Here is a 21956-nt window from a genome sequence, read left to right as displayed (position 1 = left end):
AGAGAGATCTGATATTTTTTTTTTTCGCGCGCGCGCGCGTGTGTGTATGTGTGTGTGGGGGGGTGGAGCAGGGGGACAGAATGAAGAGTGCAGCCGCCTGAGCCGTTTGAGGAGATCCTGTTGCGTAGAATCCAGGTTCCCTAGGAAACTACGAAAATTCACTCAGATTTGCTGTCCTAGCCCGGTGCGGTGGCTCACGCCTGTAGCTCCAGCACGTTGAGAGGCCGAGGCAGGTGGATCGCTTGAGCTCAGGAGTTCGAGACCAGTCTGGGCAACATAGCAAGACCCGCCGCCCCCTCACCCCGTGTTTCCACAAAAAATACAAAAATCAGCCGAATGTGGTGGCGAGTGCCTGTAATCCCAGCTACTTAGGAGGCTGAAGTGGGGGGGATCCCTTGGCCCCAGGAGACAGAGGTTGCAGAAAGCCGAGATCCTGCCACTGCACTCCATCCTGGGTGAGAGAGCAAGACCCTGTCTCAACAAAAAATTTTAAAAAATAATGAAATAAATAATAATAATACAGCAAAAAGATTTGCTTTCTAGGCTCCAGTGTGAGCGGCGACTGCATCGTCCAATGAGAATGGCGAATTTCTTCTAGACACCAATCCCGGAGGTCGCTTCTATTGCTAGGCGCCTAGAAAGCAAGGTGCGGACGTCATCGGGAGGCGGGGCTACAGCGAGGGTGTGTGGCAGAGGGAGGCGGGGTTGGAGGGAACGCTCGTTGCTAAGGAACGCAGCGCTCTTCTCGATGTGGAGAGGCGCTACTGGGCTTGCGCAGTGTCGACGCCAGCGCCGGCGCGCCGGGGTTTGAAAGGCCCAAGCCTCACGCGCTTGCGCACTTCAGCCCGCGCAGGGCGCACCCCACCCCCTCCCACCCTCTCTGCCTCTCGGACCCCAGACCCTACCTCATCCTTCTGGCCAGGCGAAGCCCACGACGTTGACATGCCGGAGATCCGCCTCCGCCATGTCGTGTCCTGCAGCAGCCAGGACTCGGTGAGGGACCTGCATGGGGGAGGTTGGAAGACGTGAGGGAATTAATGAGGACAACTCTTAAAAGAACTCTTGGGGTTCTTCTTGGAAGTCTAAGGAGAGTCATGGGGGGATTTCCAGGAGACTAAAAGTGAATTGTGGAGAGATGTTGAATTAGGGACGTTCCGGCGTCTAGGGAACGAACTTCCGGAGAGAAAAGGAGGAATAAGGAAAGCGTTCTTGGAGAGCCCGTAGGTGAACTTCCACGGGAAAGTGTTGTAAGGGAAACTCCAGGCAGAGTGTGGGGGGATTAACGGGAGAGCTTAAGTCTGGAGGATCGTAGAGGCCTTGGGAGGACTCAAAGGAATCATCTGAGAGCTGGAGGCCTAGCTGTCATTTCTGTGCTCTAATTCTCCTCTCCCACTGTTGTTTCCAGACTCACTGTGCAGACAATCTTCTCAAGGCAGACACTTACCGAAAATGGCGGGCAGCCAAGGCAGGCGAGAAGACCATCTCTGTGGTCCTACAGGTGATCCTGCCACCCCACCTCCTCCTCACTAGGAGTCTGGAGTCCGGGGTACCAGATTCTGCTCCTGAACCAACTAGCAATTCGTTGAGTCACTTTCTTTGCTGGGCCTCAGCTTCCTTACTTGGAAAATGGGCGGCATAATCCCTGTGCCCCTCAGCAGACAGCAAAGGAGACCCAAGGATTAGGTCCAGGATGACCATAGGAATCAGTGTGTGGTCCTGGGCTGGTGGCTTCTACTTTCTGGGTTTCAGTTTCCTCAGCTGGAACAAAATGAATCATTGCCGCGTACCCTGCCTCCTGCAGCCAGTGGGCTCGGGGCTGGAAGGTGTCCAGGAAGGTCATCTAAGCCAATCAACTCCGCTTTAAAGAAGGGGAAACTGGCTGGATGTCGTGGCTCATGCCTGTAATTCCAGCACTTTCAGAGGCTGAGATGGGAGGATTGCTTGAGTTCAGGAGTTCCAGACCAGCCTGGGCAACATATCAAGACCCTGTCTCTATTTTTATTAAAATAAATACTTTTTTTTTTTTTTTTTTTTTTTTTAAGAATAATAGGCCAGGTGTGGTGGTTCACACCTGTAGTCCCAGCACTTTGGGAGGCCAAAGCTAGAGGATCGCATGAGCCCAGGAGTTTGAGACCAGCCTGGGCAGTATAGTAAGATGTCATCTCTACCAAAATTTTATAAATTAGCTGAGCATGGTGGTGTGCACCTGTAATCCCAGCTACTGGGGAGTCTGAGGTGAGAGAATTGCTTGAGCCCAGGAGATGGAGGCAGTAGTGAGCTGAGATTGTGCCACTGCACTCCAGCCTGGGCATCAGAGCGAGACCCCCAAAATATAAAAAATAAAAGAATAATAATGAGAGCTAACATTATTCAACATTACCTACCAGTCACTGCTCTACACACCTCACTCACATGGATTAGCTCATTGAGTCCTCATAAACCCCAACAGGCAAGCTCTGTTATCCCCACTTTTACATATGAGGAAACTGAGGCCCAAAGAAGTTATACAACTTGCCTGACAGTCAATCTTTTATTTATCTATTGAGACAGAGTCTCACTCTGTTCCCAGGCTATAGTGTAGTGGCATGATCTTGGCTTGGTTCACTGCAGCCTCTACCTCCTGGGCTCAAGCGATCCTCCTGCCTCAGCCTCCTGAGTAGCTGGGACTGCAGGTGTGCGCCAACATGCCTGGCTAGTTTTTTTGTATTTTTTTAGAGACAGGGTTTCCACCATGTTTCCAGGCTGGTCTCAAACTCCTGGACTCAAGCAGTTCTCCTGCTTCAACCTCCCAAAGTGCTGGGATGACAGGTGTGAGCCATCGTTCCTGGCCTGGGGGCTGGTTTATGACTATAAGGAGCAGAACACTCTGTGGATAGTGCTAGCGTGAAGGAAAAATTAACCTTTTGTGAATGGGCAGTCATTCAGCAAATATCCACTCCTCTCCCTCCCACTGGAGGGGGAGTATATTTCCCTGCTCCATTGATGGGTTTGACCACATGATTTACTTAATGGAATTTCAGCACATCTAACTTCAGCAAGGGCCTTAAATGCACTTGGCTTTTGTGCTCCCATGATCTGCCATGAGAACATTTGTCAGGTTTGCTAATCCCAGAAAACTGAAATCTCATGGAAGAGACCTGAATCCTTCCAAACTGCAGCCAAAGCAGCCATCCCATGAACTCTTAGAAGAATGCTTGTTGGTGTAAGTCTCAGTTTTCATGTTGGGAGGTCGAGGTGGGTGGATCGCTTGAACCCAGGAGTAAACTGAGTCCAGCCTGGGTAACATGGGGAAACCCTATCTCTACAAAAAAATACAAGAAATAGCTGGGCGTGGTGGCACATGCCTGTAGTCCCAGCTACTAGGGAGGCTGAGTGGGGAGGATCGATTGAACCCATAAGGTTGAGGCTGCAGTGAACTGTGATGGTTTCACTGCACTCCAGCCTGGGAGACAGAGTGAGACTGTCTCAAAAAAAATAAAAAAAAGTCTCAGTTTTAGGATAATTTGTTACACAGCATTATTACAGTATAAGTTAATACAACTTTGTGGTTTCAAACCACTGAGATTAGGGACTCCTTTGTTATTGTAATGTCATCTAGTCCATCCCAATTGATGTCAATGTTTACCGCCTGTCAACTAATGGCCTCCACTTCCCAGGTACAAGTGATTCTCATGCCTCAGCCTTCTGAGTAGCTGGAATTTACAGGCATGTGCCACCATGCCTGGCTAATTTTTGTATTTATAGTAGAGACTGGGTTTCGCCATGTTGGCTAGGCTGGTCTTGAACTCCTGACCTCAGGAGTTCAAGGCAAATTAGCACCAAATGCTAATTTAAGTGATCCACCCACCTTGGCCTCCCAAAATGTTGAGATTACAGGCGTGAGTCACTGTACCCGACCTCAGTCTTTTAAACTGTGGTAGGTACAGGTTGCTGACAGTTTTAGTCTTAGGACCTAGATTCAAGCCCCCAGCTCTTCCTCTTACTCGGTGACCTCAAGCAAATTGTTTCATTTCTCTAACCTGTTTTCTCATGTCTGGGAATAATGACATCCAGGCCGGAGTTGTGAAAATTCGGTGACATAATGTATATACAAGTGCTCTGTCAACAAGTAGGTGTTTGTGTAGAGGGAGGGATTCGTGTTTTTATTACTTACTGGGTGATGATTCCGCTGGGCTCTCTTATGATCAGGTGACTCCAGCAAAATCACATTTCATTCTGTTACCCCAGTTGCTGTGGAAACAGAGTGACTGGAGGCAGAAGAGACAGAATCTGTCCCTGGCCTGGGAGAGACTGAGGGAGTATTGCAGCTGTCACCAACATGGTAGACCCCAGAGGGAGCAGCTTAGGAAGGTGATGTGTTTCAATTGGGATGTCCAGGTTTGATGTGACTTTGGGATAGTCAAGGGGTGGCATCCAGGAGGCAGTTAGGGATTACATGTGGAGCTGGAGACAGAATGTGGAAGTTGTCAGTGCAGGGAAAGAACCTATAGACTCGGGGGTAGATAATGGATTTATTTGTTCATTCACTCATTTATTTAGTCAAGTATTTATTAAGTGCCTTCTGTAGGCCAAGCACTGTTTTAATATAGCAGTACACAGCAGAAGACAAAAAATATTCACTCTCAGTGGGGTGCAGCAGCTCACGCCTATAATCCCAGCACTTTGGGAGGCCAAGGTAAAGGGTCATTGAGCCTAGCAGTTCGAGACCAGCTTGCGCAACACAGGGAAACCTCATCTCTACTAAAAATACAAAAGTTTGTCAAGCGTGGTGGCCCATGCCTGTGGTCCCAGCTACTCCGGAGGCTGAGGCGAGAGGATCACTTGAGCCTGGAAGATCAAGGCTGTAGTGAGCTATGATGGCATCATTGCACTCCAGCCTGGGCAACAGCGAGATGCTGTCTCTTAAAAACAAAAGAAATTCAGTCTTGTGGAGCTTTCACGTTAGTAGGGAAAGACTGACAAATGAGTCAGTAAAACATATGTTGGATGATGAGTGCTATGGAGGAACTTAAAGAAGGGGAATGAGAGTGCCCCAGCTGGAGCTGGAGCATGGCAAGGATTTTTATTTAACTCATAGGATCGGGGAAGGCCTCCCTGAAAAGGGGACATTTGAGCAATATGAGCTATGTATGTATCTAGGGAAAAGACTCTGAAGCTGGCTTGTGACAGCAAAGAGGCCAGTGTGGCTGGGGTGGAGTCAGCCAGGGGGACAGAGGTAGGAGATGAGGTAACAGGGTAGGACTGGGAGCCCCTAAAAAACCACTTACGGCCTGGAAAGCCATTGAAAAGACTTGAGCTTTTACTCCGGGTGAGATAGGAGCCACTGGAGGGCTCCGAGCAGAGGAGGGACAGGATCTGCCTTAGGCCTTCACAGGATCCTGCTGGCTCCATGTTGACCATCAACTGCAGGGGCCACACACAGGAGTGGGAGACCAGCATTGCAACAGTTATTTTGTTAACTTCTTCCACGTCAGAGACTCTTTAGAATGGCTGCTTGCATCTGTCAATGACTAATATGTGGGGTTACTCTGGATTCATCAAATGCTAATTTTGATTATTTTGACGTAACTGATAAGGCAGAAATTTCTGGCCACCAAGGCAGCAGCCTTATCTCTGGGTTGTTTTGTTATGTTTTGAGACAGGTCTCACTCTCTTGCCCAGGTTGGAGTGCAGTTGCAAAGTCATGGCTCACTGTAGCCTCAACCTCCTGGGCTCAGGCAATCCTCCCACCTCAGCCTCCTGAATAGCTGGGACTACAGGTGCGTGCCACCAGGCCCAGCTAATTTAAAAAATTTTTCGTAGAGATGGGATCTCACTGTGTTGCCCAGGCTGGTCTCGGACTCCTGGGCTCAAGCAGTCCTCCTGTCTTGGCCTCCCAAAGTGCTGGCATTATAGGCATGAGCCACTGCACCTGGCCACATCTGTGGGTTCTTCTACTACCCTGCATTTTCTCCTCTAATCATTGTTACGCAACATCTGGATCTTACCACATGGGGCTTAGCCATCTGCTTATGACAGCCCCACACACCTGATTGTTTGCAGTAGCCACAGAAGGCTCTGTTGCCAGCTCATCACCTGCTCCCAGAGGGAAATGCCAACCTCTTTGCTAACTACTCCTGGGCTGGAGGGGTGGCTTGGATAAGATCCAGATATAACTCCTGTGTGTCACTGGAGGTGTGTCATTTTTAGAAGAAATGTTCATCAGCAGTAGGGCCTATGGTCATTTTTGATTGTCATTGGTTTTCTAGTCATTCAGTTTGCCACTGTGGTGTTTTAAATTTGTTTTTACTGTTTTTTGACGTGTAACATACATAGAGTGAAGTGAAGGTGTAAGTAAGCGTATAGCTCAGTGACTCTTCGCAAACTGCAGCCCTGTCTACTCCACACCCAGATGCAGCACAGAGCCACAGAACATGCCTAGCCTCCAGCAGTTCCCTCAGGTTCTTCCTGTCAGTACCTCTGCAAGGGTGACCACTGTCCTGATTGTTAACAGCATGGATTCATTTTGCCTGATTTTGAATTGCATACAAAATGGAATCGTGTGGTATAAACTTTTCTTGTCTGGCTTCCCTTGTTATGTTTGTTCATTTCATCTATGTCATTGAGTGTAGCTGCAGATGGTTTATTGTGATTTTTTGTTTGTTTTTTCTCTCTCTGAGATGGAGTTTTGCTCTTATTGTCCTGGCTGGAGTGCAATGGCACAATCTCAGCTCACTGCACTCTCCGCCTCCCAGGTTCAAGTGATTATCTTGCCTCAGCCTCCCAAGTAGCTGGGATTACAGGCATGCTGAGCACCATGCCCGGCTAATTTTTTGTATTTAGTAGAGACAGGTTTTTACCATGTTGGTCAGGCTGGTCTCGAACTCCTGACCTCTGGTGATCCACCTGCCTCAGCCTCCCAAAGTGCTGGAATTACAGGCATGAGCCACTGTGCCCAACTCCTATTGTCTTTTTTTTTTTTTTTTTTTTTTTTGAGACAGGGGCTCACTCTGTCACCTAGGATGGAGTGCAGTGTCACCATCTCAGCTCACTGCAGGCTCAACCTCCCGGGCTCAAGCGGTCCTCCCACCTTAGCCTCCTGAATAGCTGGGACTACAGGCATGTGCCACTTCTCCAGGCTAATTTTTTTTTTTTTTTTTTTTTTGAGACGGAGTCTCGCTCTGTCGCCCAGGCTGGAGTGCAGTGGCCAGATCTCAGCTCACTGCAAGCTCCGCCTCCCGGGTTTACGCCATTCTCCTGCCTCAGCCTCTGGAATAGCTGGGATTACAGGCGCCAGCCACCTCGCCCGGCTAGCTTTTTGTATTTTTTAGTAGAGACAGGGTTTCACCGTGTTAGCCAGGATGGTCTCGAACTCCTGACCTCGTGATCCGCCCGTCTCAGCCTCCCAAAGTGCTGGGATTACAGGCTTCAGCCACCACGCCCGGCCATCCAGGCTAATTTTTGTATTTTTTGCAGAGATGGGATCTCACTGTATTGTCTAGGCTGGTCTTGAACTCCTGGGCTTAAGCATTCCTCCTCCCTCAGCTTCTTAAATCCTTAGGATTACAGACATGAGCCACTGCGCCTGGCCTATTGTTATTTCTGTATAGTATTCTGTTGTATTGAGATAACTATTATGGTTTTATTTATTTATATTTGATTTTTTTTTTTTTTAATGGAGTCTCACTATGTTGCCAAGGCTGGTCTTGAACTGTTGATCTCAAGTGATCCCCCAACTTGGCCTCCTGAGTAGCTAGGACTATAGGTGCACACCACCACACCCAACTAATTTTTTTTTTTTTTAAAGCTTTTTGAAGACAGCTTCCTGCATAGCTGGGATTACAGGGATTACAGACAGAGCCACAACCTGGCCATTGTGATTTTATTGTATTTGCTTTCTGAATGGTATCATATGCATATAGTGCGAAATTCAAAAGGGGCAAAAGGGTATACGCTAAAAAGAAAATCTCCCCTCACCCTTTCCATCCCTCCCTGCTTGCTTTCCAACTCCTGCTCCCTCATTCTTCTCTCCTGATGCAACCAGCATTAGCAGTTTTTTTGGGTGGTCTTCCTGGGTCATTCTGTACACATACAAGCATATATACCTACCCCCTCCATCCTATTTTAAAAAATGCATAGTATATACACTGTTCCCTTGTGTGTGTTTTTCAAGTAACAGTGTATTTTGGAGATGCACACTGCATAAATTTCTACCTCATTCATTCATTCATTCATTCATTCATTTATTTTGAGACAGAATCTTGCTCTGTCACCCAGGCTGGAGTGCAGTGGTGCACATGCCACCAGGCTTGGCTAATTTTTGCATTTTTGGTAGAGATGAGGTTTTCCTATCAGGCTGGTCTTGACTTCCTGACCTCAAGTGATCCTCCTGCCTTGGCCTCCCAAAGTGTTGGGATTACAGGTGTCAGCCACCGTGTGTGGCCTACCTTATCCTTTTAAATGATGCATAAGATTGCATTTCATGGCCGGGCGCAGTGGCTCATGCCTGTAATCCCAGCACTTTGGAAGGCTGAGGCGGGTGGATCACGAGGTCAGGAGTTCAAGACCCGCCTGGCCAAGATGGTGGAACCCTGTCTCTACTAAAAATATAGAAGTTAGACAGGCGCGGCGATGGGCGCCTGTAATCCCAGCTACTCGGGAGGCTGAGGCAGGAGAATTGTTTGAACCCAGGAGATGGAGGTTGCAGAGAGGTGAGATCATGCCACTGTACTCTAGCCTGGGTGACAAAGCAAGACTCTGTCTCAAAAAAAAAAAAAAGAGAAGTTTGCATTTCATCAATGTGGAACAATTTTTTAGCAATATATCTCTCAGGAACTTTGCCCTCCTGTGCCATGTTTCTTTCAGGAACAGTTAATACCGTGAACTGTGTCTCCCTGAGGAAGGTGCATGCACACGAACCCAGGCCACAGATGATAGTCATCTTATGTCCTTATCCTCACAGCTGATATATACTGAGCACTCATCTCTTATTTTGAGATAAAATTCACATAAGATTTACTGTTTTAACCATTTAAAGTGCACATTTCAGCCGGATATGGTGGCTCACACCTGTATAATCCCAGCACTTTGGGAGGCTGAGACAGGTGGATTGCTTGAGGTCAGGGGTTCGAGACCAGCCTGGCCAACATGATGAAACCCCGTCTCTACTAAAAATACAAAAAGTAGCCGGGGGTGGTGGCGCGTGCCTGTAGTCCCAGCTATTCGGGAGGCTGAGGCAAGAAAATCACTTGAACCGGAAGGCAGAGGTTGCAGTGAGCTGAGATCGCACTGCTGCACTCCAGCCTGGGCAACAGAGCGAGACTCTGTCTCAACAAAAAAAGCAAAAATAAATAAATAAATAAATAAAGTGCACATTTCAGGGTTTTTTTTTTTTTTTTTAGCTTATTGACAATGTTCTTCAACCATCTCCATTCTCTAATTCAGAATATTTTCATCACTCCAAAAAGAAACACATAACCATTAGCAGTCACTTCTTATTCTCTCCCCATTATTGCCCTTGGCAACCACTGATCTACTTTCTGCTTCTCTGGATTTGCTTATTCTGGACTTATAAATGTATATGTGGTCTTTTACACTTAACCTTGTTACACTTTGCATAATGTTTCTGAGGTTCATCCATGTTGTGGTATATATCACAACTTCATTGTTTTTTAATAGCTGAATGATATTCCATAAATATATTGTACAATGTTTATCCATTCATTAATTGATATACATTTATTGGGTTGTTTCCATGTATATATAAACTTTTTTTTTTTTTTTCGAGATTGAGTCTTGCTCTGTTGCCCAGGCTGGAGTGCAGTGGTGCAATCTCGGCTCACTGCAACCTCCACTTCCTGTGTTCAAGCAATTCTCCTGCCTCACTCTCCCAAGTAGCTGGGATTACAGGCGCCCGCCACCACGCCTGGCTAATTTTTGTATTTTAGGTAGAGAAGGGGTTTCACCATTTTGGCCAGGGTGGTCTTGAACTCCTGACCTCATGATCCACCCTCTTTGGCCTCCCAGAGTGCTGGGATTACAGGCGTGAGCCACTGTGCCCAGTCACTTTTTTTTTTTGATGGAGTCTCGCTCTGTCGCCCAGGCTGGAGTACAGTGGCATGATCTTGGCTCGCTGCAACTTCTGCCTTCCAGGTTCGAGTGATTCTTCTGCCTCAGCCTCCCGAGTAACTGGGACTACACGCACATGCCACCATGCCCAACTAATTTTTCTGTTTTTAGTAGAGACAGGGTTTCACCGTGTTGCCCAGGTTGGTCTTGAACTCCTGGCTCAAGTGAGCCACCTGCCTCGGCCTCCCAAAGTGTTGGGATTACAGGCATGAGGCACCACCTGCAGCCTCTATGTATAAACATTTTTATCAGAATTTTTAAAAGTATTTTTTTACTTTTTTTTTTTTTGAGACAGAGTCTCGCTGTGTCACCCAGCCTCCTGAGTAGCTGGGATTACAGGTGCACACCACCACGCCTGACTAATTTTTTTAATTTCATTTTTTTATTTTTTGAGACAGAGTTTCACTTGTTGGCCAGGCTGGAGTGCAATGGCGCAATCTCGGCTCACTGCAACCTCCACCTCCTGGGTTTAAGAGATTCTCCTGCCTCAGCCTCCTGAGTAGCTGGGACTACAAGTGTGCACCACTACGTCCAGCTATTTTTTGTATTTTTAATAGAGACGAGGTTTTTCCATATTGGCCAGTCTGGTCTCGAACTCCTGACCTCAGGTGATCCATCCGCCTCAGCCTCCCAAAGTGCTGGGATTACAGGAGTGAGCCACCGTACCCGGCCACGCCTGGAGAATTTTTATATTTTTAGTAGAAAAAGGGTTTTACCATATTGGTCATGCTGGTCTCGAACTCCCAGCCTCAAGTGATCTGCCTGCCTTGGCTTCCCAAAGTGCTGAGATTACAGGTGTGAGCCACCGTGCCCAGCCTGTTGTTTTTTCTCTTGAGACAGAGTCTCACTCTGTCACCTGCCCAGGCTGGTGTGTAGTGGCTCATCTCAACTCACTGCAACCTCCACCTCCCAGGTTCAAGTAATTCTCATGCCTCCTGAGTAGCTGCGACTATTGAGGTGTGTGTCACCACAGCCAGCTAACTTTTTGTATTTTTGGTAGAGACAGGCTTTTGCTATGTTGGCCAGGCTGGTCTTGAACTCCTGGCCTCAAGTGATTCTCCCACCTCCACCTCCCACAGTGCTGGGATTATAGGCGTGAGCCACTGCTCCTAGCCAGGAGTTTTTTTATATATGAAGAAGAAATGTCAGGGAGTGCCTGTGCATGTTTAAAGTAAAAATAGTTATATATGCAGTAGGAATCGTTCATTTAAAATACAAGCATCTCCATCCTACCAGATTTAGGAGCCATGCTTAATATTGTGGGAGAGGTAAAGATGTTGAGTTTGACTCAGGGATGGAAGGAAAGGAGTTGAGAACAGTGGTGGTATTGGACAGTGCTTTGCAGTCAGGCAGTTGGGTCCGAAGTACTCTGCTAGTTATTAGCTTGTGTGCCATGTAAGCTATTGATTTAACCTGTCTGAGCCTCAGTTTCCCCATCTGTGAAACTGGAGTCGTAACAGACCCTTCTACTTAAAGTGGTTTTGAGGCTTCAGTGATGCCCGGTGCATGCTTAGCCAAGTGTGGTGGACAGAACGGTGGCGCTCAAAAGATGTTCACGTCCTTGTCCCCAGAACCTGGAAATATTTTAATGGCCAAAGGAGCTTTGTGGGTTTGATTAAATTAAGGATCTTGAGATGGGGAGAGTGCCCTGGGTTATCCGGTGGACCTCATGTAACCCCCAGAGGCCTTATAAGGGAAAGAGGGAGGCAAGAGAGCTGGAACCAGAGCTGTGAAGATGCAAGCAGAGCCTGGAGTGATGCCAGCGCTTTCAGCGGCTTTGAAGACGAGGAAGGGATTGTGAGCCAAGGAAGGCAGGTGGCCTCAAGAAGCTGAAGATGCAAGGAGACACATTCTCCTCTAGTGCTCCCGGAAGGAAGGAACGCAGCCCTACCGCATCTAGATTTTAGCTCTGTAAGACCCAGTTTCAGACTTTTGACCTCCAGATCTGTAAGATAACAAATTTGTGGGGTTTTTTTTTTGGGGGGGATGGAGTTTCGCTCTTGTTGCCCAGGCTGGAATACAGTGGTGCAATCTCAGCTCACTGCAACCTCCGCCCCCCAGGTTTAAGCAGTTCTCCTGCCTCAGCCGCCCGAGTAGCTGGGATTACAGGCATGGGCCACCACGCCTGGCTAATTTTGTATTTTTAATAGAGACAGAGTTTCTGCATGTTGGTCAGGCTGGTCTCGCACTCCCGACCTCAGGTGATTCGCCCGCCTCAGTCTCCCAAAGTTCTGGGATTACAGGCGTGAGCCACTGTGCCTGGCCAAATTTGTGTTGTTTTCAGCCACGAAGTTTCTGCTAATTTGTACAACAGTAACAGGAAACTCATACACCAAGCACTTGGCACATGGTGAGAATCTGAAAATGTTAGCCATGATGATCCTCTTGTGACAGATGGGACACCCAAGCAAGCATCAGAGAAGGGGTTCAACAGGGCCACCTGGTAAGGGAGGACAGAGCCGAGTTACAGCTTAGTAACTCTTGAGTAGTAACTTCTGCAAACGGTCGCTGGGGGCCTCTTCTGTGTCTGTCTCTCCATCCATCGGGAATGCACTAGAGGCCTGCTGTGTTAATGATATTCACAGCTGACATTTATATAGTGTTTGCTCTGTGCCAGGCAGTATTCCAGGCACTTGGTATGTTATTTCTCATTCTTGGTATGGATTTGAATGTTCTCAACAACTTGATGAGGTAGGCGTTGTTACTGTCCCCATTTCACAGGTTCAGAAACTGAGGCATACGGGGTGAAATGAAACCATTTGCTCCAGGATCACACAGCAGGAAATCAGCAGAGCTGGGAAGGATCAGACACTGTTCTTGGCCTTGGGGACACAGGAGGGAGCAACTCAGACATTGTCCTTGCTCTCGTGGAGCTTAAAAGTCTAGCAGGAGGCCGGGTGCGGTGGCTCAAGCCTGTAATCCCAGCACTTTGGGAGGCCGAGACGGGCGGATCATGAGGTCAGGAGATCGAGACCATCCTGGCTAATATGGTGAAACCCTGTCTCTACTAAAAAATACAAAAAACTAGCCGGGCGAGGTGGCGGGCGCTTGTAGTCCCAGCTACTCGGGAGGCTGAGGCAGGAGAATGGCGTGAGCCCAGGAGGCGGAGCTTGCAGTGAGCTGAGATCCGGCCACTGCACTCCAGCCTGGGTGACAGAGCGAGACTCCATCTCAAAAAAAAAAAAAAAAAAAAAAAAAGTCTAGCGGGAGAGACAGATGCTAGACAAATACAAACAAAAAAGATGTAACTGTGTAACATCAGGCAGTAAACATGAAGAAAAGTAAAGTCGGGTAGGGAGATAGAGAGTGGCACCGGGTAGGGGGCGAGGTAGGCTACTTATGGTCTGAAGTGACATCTGAGTGGGCACCTGAAGCACAGAAGGCAAACTTTTACCCAGCTATGGGTATGTTTGAGAGAAAAGTGGTCCAGAGAGGGAGATTGGCAGGTGCAGAGGCCCTGAGGTGGGAAGGAGCCAGACTGTTCTTGGCACAGAAGGGAGGCTGTTGTGGCTGGTGAAGAGTCACAAAGCCTGGCCAGAGGCTAAGCAGTCAGACTGGGACTTCTTGTTTTTTTTTTTTTTGCTGTTGTTTTGTTTTGTTTTGAGACAGAGTCTCGCTCCATTGCCCAAGCTGGAGTGCAGTGGCACAATCTCGGCTCACTGCAACCTCCGCCTCCCGGGTTCAAGTGATTCTCCTGCCTCAGCCTCCCCAGTAGCTGGGATTACAGGCGCTCACCACCATGCCCGGCTAATTTTAATTTTTGTATTTTTAGTAGAGACGGGGTTTCACCATGTTGGCCAGGCTAGTCTCAAACTCCTGACCTCAAGCGATTCACCTGTCTCAGCCTCCCAAAGTGCTGGGATTACAGGTGTGAGCCACCGCACCCGGCCCAGACTGGGACTTCTCATGAGCCCAGGCAGCACTGTACACTGCCCAGGGCCTAGGGCTCGGAGTGGCGGTGGAGGCAGGGGAGTCAGTAGGAGGTCTGCCGGCCTCAGCCTTAGGCAGGCCCTTCCTCCAGCACCATCTTCGTTCTCCAGCACGTTAGTGGTGTGATGGAGGAGCATGCATGGACTGTCGCCAGCCTTTCTGGGTTCCGGTCCGGCTTTGCCACCCACCAGCTGTGAAGTTACATAATCACTTCCTGCCTCCGTTTGCTCATGTGTAAGATGCAGATAATTATAGCAACTGCCTGGCAGAGCCGTTGCAGGAGAGTAGATACATGTATTATTAGCAAGAGTCTGGCACACCAGGAGCACTGAGTGCACTCGGATGTTGGCCGCAGTTGTGGTTATAGTTGTTAATTCTGTGTGTCATCTCAACTTACTTTGGAGAGAGGGTAAGTTTTTTTTTGGAGACAAGGTCTCATCACTCTGTCGCCCAGAGTACAGTGATGCGAGCACGACTCACTGCAGCCTTGACCTCCCCTGGCTCAGGTGATCCTCCCGCCTCAGCCTCTTGAGTAGCTGGGACCACAGGTATGTGCCACCATGCCTGGCTAATTTTTGTATTTTTTGTAGAGACAAGGTCTGGCTATGTTGCCCAGGCTGGTCTTGACTCTCGGCTCAAGTGATCCTCCCACCTCAGCCTTCCAAAGTGCTGGTTATACAGACGTGAGCCACCGTGCCTGGCCAAGGAAGGAGGGTTGTTATGACCATCTTCCCTTTTTGCACGTGAGGAAACTGCCTCACAGAGATGTTGACTATGTCACCCAAGGTTGTACAGGTTGGAAATGGCATTGCTGTATTTGAGCCCAGGCCTACCTCACCCCAAGTCCAGGCTCCCTCCTCCCATACAGTGGTGTTCCTGTTGATAGCAGTGTGCAGGTGATGTCTAGATGATCTGACAGGGAGGCAACAGAGCAGATTGGAGCATCTGTCATCACCACGGGTGGGAGGAGAGGGCAGTGTAGGGTGGTGGACTAAGTACCTTGTTTTTTTGTTTTTTTTTGAGACAGAGTCTCGCTCTGTCAACCAGGCTGGAGTGCAGTGGCACGATCTCTGCTCACTGCAACCTCTGCCTCCCAGGTTCAAGAGATTCTCACGCCTCAGCCTCTTGAAGAACTGGGACTACAGGCATGCGTCACCAGTGCCCGGCTAATTTTTATATTTTTAGTAGAGAAGGGTTTTGCCAGGTTGGCCAGGCTGGCCTCAAGTGATCCACTGCCTTGGCCTCCCACAGTACTGGAATTACAGGCTTGAGCCACTGCACCTGGCCTAGGTACCTTTGAGAGTTGCAATAATGTGTCATTCTAGGATCCTAATAAAAGAGCCTCAAACTGGAAGGTAGGACACTTGCCTCAACCTAACTGCCTCCCATGCCCACATGGCTTTCTGCATCTTCATCTGTCAGACAGGAATGGCAGATCCTTTGAGATGAGGCCTCCTATAGGTAGCTCTTTTCTTCTTTCAACAACGAGTTGTCGAGTACTGACTAATAATACCTCCTGACTGACAGCGGTTAATTGCCTACTCTTCACCATGCCCTGTGGCCATTATTTATGTGCATGATCCTAGGTATGGTGGTCATTCCCATTTTACAGGTGAGAAAACTGAGGCTCCAAAAGGTTAACTGGCATGGTCATACAGCTAGTGTGCAGCAGATCTGGGATTCAAACCCAGGAACTAGTGGTGAGCAAGACTGGACAAAGCCCCTGCCCTCAGGGAGGTTTCCTGGAGTCCTCTGCAATTGTGGGTGAGGGGTGACATGTGCTGTTTGTCTGCATGATGATTTGAATAAAGTTATAACTCTGACAAGTGCTTACCAAGGAGAGCTCCATGGTGGCGTGTGATAGGCTGACGTGGTGGAGTCTGGAGAGGTCAGGGAAGCAGGTATGTGTGGGGTGGGGGCGTATGCATTCATTCAGTGACTGTTTTGTCAATTCCTGCTCCATGCCATACCCTGTGCTGCGTGGAGGGGACACATGGCACCAGTCAACCCTGGTGTGCCCCCTCACAGAGTTGATGTTACAGGGACATGGTGATCTCAAGGAGATTCATCCTGAGGTCCCACAGTGAGCCCAGGGGCAGAACAGGCACTGACAGCGGCCTCTCTCTCTGCCCACAGTTGGAGAAGGAGGAACAGATACACAGTGTGGACATTGGGAATGATGGCTCAGCTTTCGTGGAGGTGCTGGTAGGCAGTTCAGCTGGAGGCACTGGGGAGCAAGACTATGAGGTAAGCAGGGCTATGAGATTGATCCCATACTGACCTCTGCCCCTCATGCCTGCATCACCGTCTCCCCCAGGGGCTGAGCCTGGGAAGACATGGGGCAGATGTGAGTTACACCTGATTGCTGCCCTCTGGAGGATCACCAGTGTACGGAGGAGACAGAAGGCAGACACGGGGCGGTAAACTGCACATCAGGGAGGAGAGCAAGTTTGGATTGTGGCTTAAAATGACACAAATGTATTATCTGACTGTTCTAGAGGTCAGAAGTCTAAAATCACTCTTACTGGGCTAAAATCTAGGTGTGGGCAGAGCCCTGTTCCTTCTGGAGGCTCTAGGGGAGAATCCATTTCCTTGCCTATTTCAGCTTCTAGAGTCCATCTGCCCTCCTCAGCTTGTGGCCCTTCCTTCATCAAAGCCAGCACTCCTGTCCCTCTAATGCCTGCTTCCATTTCCATTGTCACTTCTCCAACTCTGACTCTCTTGCTTTCTATTTTTTTTCTTTTTTTTTTTTTTTTTTTGAGACAGAGTCTCACTCTGTCGCCCAGTCTGGAGTGAGTGCAGTGGCGCAATCTTGGCTTACTGCAACCTCTGCCTCCTGGGTTCAAGTAATTCTTCTACCTCAGCCTCCTGAGTTGCTGGGACTACAGGTGCCTGTCACCACGCCCTGCTAACTTTTTTTTTGTATTTTTAGTAGAGACGGGGTTTCACCATATTGGCCAGGCTGGTCTCGAACTCCTGACCTCCTGATCTGCCCGCCTCAGCCTCCTAAAGTGCTGGGATTACAGGCGTGAGCCACTGCGCCCATCTTTCTTTTACTTTTATTCATTTTTTTTTTTTTTTTTTGAGACAGGATTTCATTTCTGTTGCCCAGGCTGGAGTACAGTGGCATGATCTCAGCTCACTGCAATTTCTGCCTCCAAGATTCAAGTGATTCTCCCATCTCAGCCTCCCAAGTAGCCGGGACTACAGGTGCACACCACCACTCCTCGCTAACTTTTCTTATTTTCTGTAGAGACAGGGTTTCACTGTGTTGCCCAGGCTGGTCTCAAACTCCTGGGCTCAAGCGATCCACCCACCCCAGCCTCCCAAAGTGCTGGGATTATAGGCATGAGCCACCACACCCAGCCTTCCTTTCTTATAAAGACCCTTATGATGACACTTGACCCATCCAGATAATCCAGGGGCATCTCCCGCTATTCAACACCTTCAAGTTCATCACATCTGCAAAGTGCCTTCTGCCACATTTCCAGGTTCAGGGATTAGGATGTAGACATCTTTGAGGAGCTGTTATTCTGCCTGTCTCCTGTGTTTTCTTCTAGAAGCTTTCTATTTTTTTCTATTTTTAGATTTTCCATTTAGATCTCTGTTTCATCTCAAGTGAATTTTTGTGTATTGTGTAAAGCAGGGGATAAGGTTTATTTTTTCTGTATCTTTTTTTTTTTTTTTTTGAGATGGAGTCTCGCTCTGTCGCCCAGGCTGGAGTGCAGAGGTGCAATCTTGTCTCACTGCAAGCTCCGCCTCCCGGGTTCACGCCATTCTCCTGCCTCAGCCTTCCGAGTAGCTGGGACTACAGGTGCCCGCCACCACGCCCGGCTAATTTTTTGTTTTGTTTTGTTTTGCTTTTTTGAGACGGAGTCTTGCTTTGTCGCCCAGGCTGGAATGCAGTGGCCGGATCTCAGCTCACCGCAAGCTCCGCCTCCCGGGTTTATGCCATTCTCCTGCCTCAGCCTCCCAAGTAGCTGGGACTACAGGCGCCCGCCACCTCGCCCAGCTAGTTTTTTGTATTTTTTTTAGTAGAGACGGGGTTTCACCGTGTTAGCCAGGATGGTCTCGATCTCCTGACCTCGTGATCCTCCCGTCTCGGCCTCCCAAAGTGCTGGGATTACAGGCTTGAGCCACCGCGCCCGGCCTAATTTTTTGTATTTTTAGTAGAGACGGGGTTTCACCGTGTTAGCCAGGATGGTCTCCATCTCCTGACCTGACCTCGTGATCCATCTGCCTCGGCCTCCCAAAGTGCTGGGATTACAGGTGTGAGCCACTATGCTTAGCCCTTTTCTGTATCTTTTTTATATGTTTGTTGACAATGCTTATTTATTTTATTTATTTTGAGACAGAGTTTCACTCTGTTGCCCAGGCTGGACTGCAGTGACATGATCTTGGCTCACTGCAACCTCCATTTCCCAGGCTCAAGGGATTCTCCAGCCCCAGCCTCCTGAGTAGCTGAGACTATAGGTGTGAGCCACCATGCCTGGCTAATTTTTTAAAAAGATTCGGCCAGGCGTGGTGGCTCACACCTGTAATCTCAGCACTTTGGGAGGCCGAGGCGGGCAGATCACAAGGTCAGGAGATTGAGACCATCCTGGCTAACACAGTGAAACCCCATCTCTACTGAAAATACAAAAAATTAGCCAGGCGTGATGGTGGGCGTCTGTAGTCCCAGCTACTGGGGAGGCTGAGGCAGGAGAATGGTGTGAACCCGGGAGGCGGAGCTTGCAGTGAGCCGAGATCGTGCCACTGCACTCCAGCCTGGGTGACAGAACGAGACTCCATCTCAAAACAAAAAAAAATTTTTGTAGAGATGGGGTTTCCCTACATTGCCTGGCTGGTCTTGAACTCCTGAGCTTAAAGTGATCCTCCCACCTCAGCCTCCCAAAGTACTGGGATTACAGGCCTGAGCCACTGCCTGCATCTGACTGACATTTCAGTTTTTGACTGAAAATACTTTAAAAAAAAAAAAAAGACTTCCCTTTTCTTATTGAATCATTTTGACTCCTTGTTGAGAATTAATTGACAATATGTGTGGGTTTATTTCTGTACTCTCTTCTCTGTTCCATTGATATATGTATTTTTCTTTATGCCAATACCAAACTCTTTTTTTTTTTTTTTTTTTTTTGAGACAGAGTCTCGCTGTGTCGCCCAGGCTGGAGTGCAGTGGCGCGATCTCGGCTCACTGCAAGCTCCGCTTCCCAGGTTCACGCCATTCTCCCGCCTCAGCCTCCGAGTAGCTGGGACTACAGGCGCCCGCCACTACGCCCGGCTAGTTTTTTGTATTTTTAGTAGAGACGGGGTTTCACCATGTTAGCCAGGATGGTCTCGATCTCCTGACCTCGTGATCCACCCGCCTCGGCCTCCCAAAGTGCTGGGATTACAGGCTTGAGCCACCGCGCCCGGCCTAAACTGTCTCTTTTTTAAACCATATATTTCATTTTATTTGTTTGTTTGTTTATTTATTTATTTGAGATGGGGGTCTCACTCTGTTGCTCAGGTTGGAGTACAGTGGGATGATCTCAGCCCACTGCAACCTCTGCCTCCTGGGCTCAAGTGATCCTCTCTTTTCAGCCCCCCAAGTAGCTAGTGGGAGTCACCACGCCCAGCTAATTTTTAAATATATTTTGTAGAAACAGGGTTTCACTATGTTGCCCAGGCTGGTCTTGAACTCCTGAGGTCAAGTGATCCACCTGCTATGGTCTCCCAAAGTGCTAGAATTACACATGTGAGCCACTGTATGTATCTGGCCTACTCTTTTGTTTTTTGAAACCAGGTCTCACTTTGTCACCCAGGCTGGAGTGCAGTGGCACGATCTCAGCTCACTGCAGCCTCCCGGGTTCAAGTGATCCTCCTGCCACAGCCCCTCAAGTAGCTGGGACTACAGGCTTGCACCACCATGCCCAGCTGATTTTTGTATTTTTGTAGAGATGGGGTTTTGCCACGTGGCCCAGGCTTGTCTCAAATTCCTGAGCTCAAGCAGTCTACCTGCCTCGGCCTCCATATAGTCTTCATTCATATTCCCCAAAGGTAACAGATATGTACATATTTTTTTTCTGAACTGAGAGTAAATTATGTGCATGATGCCCCTTTATCCTTGAATACTCCAGTGAGTATTTGCTAAAAGCTGAGACATTTCTTACTTGACTACAGTGCAATTACAAAGTTAGGAAATTAACATTGATACAGTGCTATATCATCTGATCTCAGACTTTCTTCACATTTTCTTCATTGCCCCGATAATGTTATTTACAGCAAAAGAAAATGCAGAATCATGCATTGTGTTGATTTGTCACATCTCCTTGGTTTCCATTCATTAAAAAGAGTTCCTGTGACGGCCAGGCACAGTGGCTCATGCCTGTAATCCCAGAACTTTAAGAAGCCAAGGTAAGAGGATCACTTGAGCCCAAGAGTTAGGGACCAGCCTGGGCAACATACTGAGACCCCATCTCTATTAAAAAATAAAAAGAAGGCCTGGTGTGGTGGCTCATGCCTGTAATCCTAGCACTTTGGGAGGCCACTGCGGGTGGATCACTTGACCTCAGGAGTTTGAGATCAGCCTGGGTAACAATGTCAAAATGCTGTCACAGAAAGAAAGAAAGAAGCTGGGCATGGGTGGCGCACACCTGTAATCCCAGCACTTTGGGAAGCCGGGGTGGGTGGATCACCTGAGGTCAGGAGTTCACGACCAGCCTGACTAACATGGAGAAATCCCATCTCTACGAAATACAAAAAAAAAAAAGATAGCCAGGCATGGTGGCGCAGGCCTGTAATCCGAGCTACCTGGGAGGCTGAGATGGAGAATCGTTTGTACCTGGTAGGCAGAGGTTGCAGTGAACCGAGATCACACCATTGCACTCCAGCCTGGGCGATAAGAGTGAAACTGCATCTCAAAAAAAAAAAAAAAGGAAGGAGGGAGGGAGGGAGAACGGAAGGAATGAAGGCTCCTGTGACTTTGGGTCTGTGCCTTTGATGTTTTTGAAGAGTAGAGGTCAGTGATTTTGTCAGATATCACTTACTGTACAAAATATATGATGTTTCCTTGTGATTAATTTAGGTTGCACACTTTGGCCAGAATACCACAGAAATGATGTGTAATATACAGTTGATTTTGTATATTGACTTCTCATCTTGTGACCTTCACTTACTAAACCTTGTAGTTTGTCTAGATCTCTTGGGATTTTCTGCATAGACAATCACATCATCTGTGAAAAAAGATAGTTTTCTTTTTTCTTTTTCTCACCTTATCACACTGACTAGTGCAATGTTGAATAGAAGTGGTGGAAGTGGACATCCTTGCTTTGTTCCTGATCTTAGGGGGAAGGCGTTGAGTCCTTCACCATTAAATATGGTGTTAGCTATAGGTTGTTTTTTATAGATGTCCTTTGTTAGGTTGAGAAAATTCTTTTCTATTTCTGGTTTGTTGAGAGCTTTTTTTTTTTTTTTTTATGAATGTGTGTTGAATCTTATCAAGTGCTTTTTCTGCTCTACGAGGTACATTTTAACAAATGAAGCTTCTGACCAGGTGCAGTGGCTCATGCCTGTTATCCCAGTGCTTTGGGAGGCCAAAGCGGGAGGATCACTTGAAATCAGGAGTTCGAGACCAGTCTGGGCATCAAGGCAAGACCCTGTCTGTTCAAAAAATAAAAACATTAGCCAGGCATGGTGGTGCATACTAGTAATCCCAGCTACTCAGAAGGCTGAGGTGGGAGGGTCCCTTGACCCCTGGAGGTGGAGGCTGCAGTGAGTTATGAGCATGCCACTGCACTTCAGCCTGGGTGACAAACTGAGACTGTCGCAAAAAAAAAAAAAAAAAAAAAAAGTTATGTGTTCTTTTGGCAAATGGATTCAGATCAAAATTCTACTTTATTATTTATTATTTTTTTTAAGTGAGGGTCTCACTCTGTCACCCA

At 48.1% G+C, this 21956-nt stretch overlaps 1 protein-coding gene across 5 annotated transcripts in view; it reads left to right on the top strand.

Annotated features, from left to right (window-relative positions):
• The first annotated feature begins 828 nt into the window (after window positions 1-828).
• The window catches only part of XRCC1 (X-ray repair cross complementing 1), a 36704-nt gene continuing 15576 nt past the window's right edge, over window positions 829-21956 (top strand). Inside the window, exons 1-3 of one of the 5 annotated variants that reach the window (XM_010372428.2) lie at window positions 829-993; window positions 1406-1498; window positions 16174-16284. In XM_010372428.2, coding sequence (XP_010370730.2) covers window positions 943-993; window positions 1406-1498; window positions 16174-16284 — 255 coding nt within the window. In that variant the 5' untranslated portion in view covers window positions 829-942. Of the gene's footprint in view, window positions 994-1405; window positions 1547-14313; window positions 14447-15698; window positions 15738-15864; window positions 15939-16173; window positions 16285-21956 lie in introns of those variants that run through there. The other 4 variants (XM_030912904.1, XM_030912902.1, XM_010372429.2 and 1 more) reach the window with 4 other exon arrangements.

The sequence above is a fragment of the Rhinopithecus roxellana genome, chromosome 12 (assembly GCF_007565055.1).
Source record: "Rhinopithecus roxellana isolate Shanxi Qingling chromosome 12, ASM756505v1, whole genome shotgun sequence".
In the NCBI taxonomy this organism is placed as follows: domain Eukaryota; kingdom Metazoa; phylum Chordata; class Mammalia; order Primates; family Cercopithecidae; genus Rhinopithecus; species Rhinopithecus roxellana.
Note: the sequence above shows the minus strand (reverse complement) of the source record. Positions and strands in the feature narration are given on the sequence as shown.